At 43.7% G+C, this 6,261-nt stretch overlaps 1 protein-coding gene across 1 annotated transcript; it reads left to right on the top strand.

Annotated features, from left to right (window-relative positions):
* Positions 1-1,081: 1,081 nt before the first annotated feature.
* Positions 1,082-4,594, top strand: LOC119278283 (probable LRR receptor-like serine/threonine-protein kinase At3g47570). Its single transcript, XM_037559645.1, has 2 exons — positions 1,082-3,986; positions 4,096-4,594. The coding sequence occupies exons 1-2, from the start codon at positions 1,082-1,084 to the stop codon at positions 4,446-4,448; spliced, it is 3,258 nt and encodes a 1,085-aa protein (XP_037415542.1). The 3' UTR covers positions 4,449-4,594.
* The last annotated feature ends 1,667 nt before the right edge of the window (positions 4,595-6,261 follow it).

The raw sequence follows: 6,261 nt of genomic DNA, 5'->3' as shown, positions 1-6,261 counted from the left end.
GCAAAAAGATTTTTGCAGTCGATATTTAAAATTTCTGCAATAAGACCTTTGTTACGAAAAATTTCCGCAATAAGACCTTTGTTGCAAAAAAAATGCAACAAGATTTTTATTGCAAAAAAATTCTGCAACAAGAACCCTGTTGCAAAAATAAATAAATAAATAAGTTATGCAACAAGACCTTTATTGCGATAAATTTCCGCAACACGACCTCTGTTGCAAAAAAATAAAGAAGTACATGCTCGTGTGATTGCAACAAGCTAGCTATTGCGGAGGGCCTTCTACGACACCCCTCCAAAGAGATGGCTGCTTTCGGGTACTCCTAGATCGGACATCCGTTAACGTTACATCCAATGGTTAGCGAGCCGACAGATCTCTCTAATTATCCGCCAGTCGTACGCGTCGACCATCAAATACAAGTCATATGTATTTTTAATTTTGGTTCCGATGTCAATAAAATAATTGTCAACTAATTCCGGCAACAACACATGGGTATCCTGTAGTTTATACATTCGGATATTAGATTCTACCTGCAGCTGGTTCATTGTCTAGACGAGATATGCCCCCACTCCCCATAGGTGCCGAAGTTTGACTAACTTTTCTGTATGCGTTTGATAATCACGACACGTTGAACAGGTTCGATGTTTCCGCGTGCAATACAAACAGCCAGAGAGCCACTTGGTACTCGCTCTGGTTCAATATACAGTGCGCATGGTCTGTAGCTTCAAGTGGAGCTGTACTTTTGGACCATAGTAACCCTGCATGCACACACTCTGTACACATGCATGTGGATGTGGCCGCACCTCCGGTGAACAGTCTAGGGTATTTTCTGTCCAAAGTAGCTCACGGGCACTACATTGTGGAATTCTAGCAAAAAACTAATACCCACTACATACTGACAGAGAAAAAGGCACACTCCACTTGAAAGAGCTTCCTTTGTCATCGTCACGGGTGTGAAGCTCCTTCCTTCCAAGAAAAGGGCAGCTTGGCCATTAGCAGCCCCACTTGAGCGAAAGTTCGGCGAACCACACTTGGAGTGTGTATATATGAGCAGCTTGGTGAGCAGACGAGCAGGAGCACCACAATGACCATCGCATTCCTTTCCATCCTCCTAGTCCTATCAGCCATTTCTGTAGCTTGTTCCGGCGCTTCCTCTCCCAACCGCAATGGCAGTGACACAGACCTTGCCAGTCTGCTGGCTTTCAAAGCCCAGCTCTCCGACCCTCTTGGTGTCCTCGCCGGCAACTGGACAACCAGCACATCATTCTGCCACTGGGTCGGCATCGAATGCAGCCGGCGGAGGCAGCGCGTCACAGCTCTGTCGCTGCCGGATACACCTCTCTATGGACCCATCACACCTCACCTCGGTAACCTCTCTTTCCTCTCTGTCCTCAATCTCAACAACACCAACATCACGGGCTCTATCCCACATGATTTAGGTAGACTTCATCGCCTTGAATTCCTGAGACTTGGCTACAATGGCCTCTCAGATAGCATCCCTCCTACTATAGGAAACCTCTCAAGGCTTCAAGTTCTTGATCTAAAACTGAACCTTCTATCTGGTTCAATCCCGCTAGAGCTACGCAACCTGTACAATCTTGCCTATATAAATCTCATGAAAAATTCCATTAGTGGATCTATACCGACCGACATGTTTAACAATACCCCTATGTTAACTTATTTAAACTTCGCCAACAATAGCCTGTCAGGGTCAATACCATCTTGCGTTGGCTCCTTGCCACTGCTCCGCAACCTTATTATGCATTACAATCATCTCACCGGCCTAGTGCCTCCTTCCATTTTTAACATGTCTAAACTGCAGGGTATCTATCTCACCCATAACTACTTAACTGGTTCTTTCCCTACAAATGCAAGTTTCAATCTCCCGATGCTACAGATTATCGCCATAGGACAGAACAATTTCACAGGCCATGTTCCATTGGGCCTTGCGTCTTGTCAATACCTCAAAGTTATTTCCTTCTCCCTTAATTCATTTGAGGGTGTTGTGCCAACATGGCTAGGCAAGTTGACTCGTCTCATTTGGTTGGCCATGGGCGAGAATGGCCTTTTCGGGTCAATCCCTAGCACGCTTAGCAACCTCACTTCGCTAGAGCTCCTTGACCTTGGATCCTGCAACCTAACAGGAGCCATTCCAACAGAACTCGAACAGTTAAGTCAACTGTCACAATTGAATCTTTCGGAGAACGAGCTAATAGGACCCATTCCTGCTTCTCTTGATAATGCAACTGAATTAGCAATCCTATTGTTGGACCAAAACATGTTGACTGGATCAATACCTGGATCTATCGGTAACATGAACTCTTTGATGATCCTTGATATTTCAACTAACTACCTACATGGGGATGTCAACTTCTTACCCGTTTTCTCTAATCTTCCAAATCTCCAATACCTTAGCATCAAGTCAAATAATTTCACGGGTAGTCTCCCTAACAATGTAGGGAATATATCAAGCGAGCTGCAAGTTTTTTTAGCACGTGAAAACAGGTTGGTTGGAGGAATTCCAACCACAATTTCAAATTTAACTGGCCTATTTGTGCTAGATCTTTCAGAAAACCAACTTCATAGTGCAATTCCAGAGTCCATCATGATGATGACAAATCTAGAATGGCTTGACCTCGAGAAAAATAATTTGTTTGGCTCCATCCCATCTCAGATTGCCATGCTCAAGAATCTAGACCATATTTTTCTCAACGACAATTGTTTCTCTGGTTCCATACCAGAAAACATCGGCAACCTCACTAAGTTAGAATTTCTCAGCTTATCAAGAAACCAATTAACATCAACTCTGCCACCAAGTTTGTTTCATACTGGTAGCTTAGTAGACCTAGATTTGTCCCAAAACTCTTTAAATGGTGCACTACCATTGGATATGGGCTATTCTAAACAAATTATTAGCATGGATCTCTCTACCAATCACTTTGTTGGTAGGATCCCAGATTCGGTTGGACAACTTCAAACATTAACCAACTTGAACCTATCACAAAATTCCTTCTCCGGTTCAATTCCAAACTCTTTCAACAAGCTAACCAGCTTGAAATCCTTGGACCTATCACATAATGATTTCTTCGGTACCATCCCAAATTACCTGGCCAATTTTACCCTGCTCAATAGTTTGGACCTATCTTTCAATAATCTAAAAGGTCAGATACCCAATGGAGGGATCTTCTCAAACATTAGCATACACTCCTTGATGGGGAACTCAGGTCTTTGTGGTGCTTCACGATTAGGGTTTTCAACATGTCCAAGTAACCAACAAAAAACTAAAGGTGGAATTTTGAAAATTGTAGTCCCTACCATCATTATAGTGATTGGTGTTTTAGCTTCATATTCATATGCAATGATAAGAAGGAAAACTAGCAATCAGCAAGGGATGCCAGTTTCTATTGATATAGTTGACGTGACAAGTCATCCTCTGGTCCCTTACCATGAGCTCGCTCGCGCTACAAATAACTTCAGCGAGAGCAACCTTTTGGGGTATGGAAGCTTTGGAAAAGTTTTCAAGGGTCAACTAAACAACGGTTTGGTGGTTGCAATAAAAGTCATAAACATGCAGCTTTTGCAGGGCATCAAAAGCTTTGATGCCGAGTGTCAGGTTCTCCGTATGGCACGGCATCGTAACCTTATAAGGATACTAAATACATGTTCCAATCTGGATTTCAGAGCATTAGTGCTTCAGTACATGCCCAATGGCACTTTAGATGTGCTCTTGCACTACTCTCAAAGCACAAGGCACTTGGGGTTATTGGATAGGATAGGCATAATGCTTGACGTGGCTATGGCAATGGAGTATCTGCACCATGAGCACCACGAGGTGGTCTTGCACTGTGACTTGAAGCCAAGCAATGTGTTGTTTGATGAGGACATGACCGCGCATGTAGCAGATTTCGGCATTGCAAGGTTGCTACTAGGTGATGAAACCTCTGTGATCTCTGCGACCATGCCTGGGACAGTTGGGTACATGGCACCAGGTACTTGGCTCACATTTTTTATCAATCTTGATATCTATTTTTCTTACAAACCTAGTAATTGGTTAAATATATCATGATTTGATTTTCTATTTGTGAAATCCATAAGCAGAATATGGATCGCTTCGGAAAGCATCACGAAAGAGTGATGTATTCAGCTACGGCATCATACTCCTTGAAGTCTTCACTAGAAGGAGACCCACGGATGCAATTTTTGTTGGGAATCTAACACTGAGACAATGGGTTTTTGAGACATTCCCCGCTAGCCTTGTTCATGTCGTGGATGGCGATCTACTGCGAGAACCTTCTTCTAGCCGCCACTTGGAAGTCTTTCTTGTGCCAATATTCGAGTTGGGTTTGCTCTGCTCCTGCGACTCTCCTGACCAAAGGATAACGATGATGGATGTGGTCGTGAAGCTGAAGAAGATCAAAGTGGAGTATACCAAATGGAGTGCAACCCAATGATTGATCTTTTTCTTTTCTATATGTGGCTGTCTTTTTCTTCTTCAGTGCCGAGAACAACATCAGCTGCTACACAGTACTCACCTAATTATGTTGTTATATGTCTCTTATGAAAGACTTCTATCTATAAACCAAATCCTTGACGGTGATGTTTTAAAGTTTTTGCACTGTACAACACAGAGTGAGTTGCTACTTCCTTCTTGCTAGCTATCTAATTTCTCTTGATTTTGTTCCGACCTCTATTCTGCTGGAACTATGTATTAAAAAGTAATAACAGTTTACATAGTTGTTCTTGGGAGCATCTACTAGGAAAACGATTTTTAATGACAAGATATGTGGTCACTAAAAGTAAGAATGTGGTCGTTGCGAACCAACCTGTGGTTGAGATGGTTAGGTGGACAGTGGTATCCCCAACCCACCAGGGTTCAAATCCTGGTGCTCGCATTTTTCAGAAAAAAGAATGTGGTCGTTGAAACTCATTAGCGACCACGTCTTTGTGGTCATGATAGGCTCCGTCGTTAAAAGTAATAATGACCACATTTTCCCGTCATTATTTTGTAATGATGGGACAATCTGTTTTCGTTAACTGTGAGGAAATAACGACTACAATTCTTACATTAGCGACCACTTTTCCCCTCACTACAAATATTTGATATTATTAATGATCACTTTACATTGCCAATTGCCATCCATTTCACCATTTTGCTTGTCTTTAACAACCAGTCTTATTTTTTTTACAACTATTGTTTTATGTTGCTTGCAACTTTTGAAATCAACCACACCAATTAACAGTCAAAGTATCCCAGCCTGTTTTTGTTAACCAGAAAAACACATATAATGAACATGATCCTCACATGCAATTCTAGATTTAAAAATACCATTAAGAAATTATGAACCAAAAACACTGTCTAGACAACCCATTGTAGTTGTTCGTCTCTAACTAGAAAAGAAAATTTGTTTTCATAATCTTCGGTCATGGGATACCATCATAAGTCCTTGTATTTGAGTGCGTATATATCATTCTTTGTCGACTACTATTCTAATATGCTTGAAGAAACTACTATTCTGCTCAACAAGAAGTGACACACATACATATATGAAACTCCTAGTCATAACCTACATATCACAGCAGCCTAGTGAAGGGATTAATTAGCATGCTAAGAGCATCTCTAGCAGGCCCCTTAAAATGTGTCGACCCGCAAAATAACCGCCCGTTTACGGTTTCAGGCCAAAAAAAAAGCCTCGACCAGACACAGTATCAACACGCGAATTGTAAAAAAAAATTATATCGGCGCGTGAGCTGTAAAAAAATTGCAGGGCGCGAAAAAACTTCGCCCTCAACCTTTAGATTCACGGGGCGGGAGGCCGACCCAAGCTCGACCCCTATCAGCTGCGAGATTTGGCGGGAGGGACATTTCCACACGACTCTTCCCGCTTCCCTCTCCCTCTGCCCCCAACCACCTCCGTCCGCTCGCCCCAGAGCACCTTCCCCGGTGTCCCTCCACCGACATGGAAGCCTCTCAGCCTTCGGATGTCAACGCGGACGCCATCCACGCACCAACCCCTTCAGTAGATCTCATCGGCGGCCATGCCACGCCTGTCGCCATTCTAGGCTGCACCCGCCACCTCGCAAGCAGCAAGGCAACGTCGTCGTCCAGGGCGGCGCTCGTGCCGGCCTCGCCGAGAAGGCTTGCCCGCCCGCCCACCACGCCGCCTTCGATGCGAATTTGGCCGGGCAACCGCCGATGAAGAAGGGGAAGGCTTCCGGTGTGAAACGCAAGAAGCTCGCGGGAAGAGCTACCCTGCCAATACCTCC

The sequence above is a fragment of the Triticum dicoccoides genome, chromosome 3B, assembly GCF_002162155.2.
Source record: "Triticum dicoccoides isolate Atlit2015 ecotype Zavitan chromosome 3B, WEW_v2.0, whole genome shotgun sequence".
Lineage (NCBI taxonomy): Eukaryota > Viridiplantae > Streptophyta > Magnoliopsida > Poales > Poaceae > Triticum > Triticum dicoccoides.
Note: the sequence above shows the minus strand (reverse complement) of the source record. Positions and strands in the feature narration are given on the sequence as shown.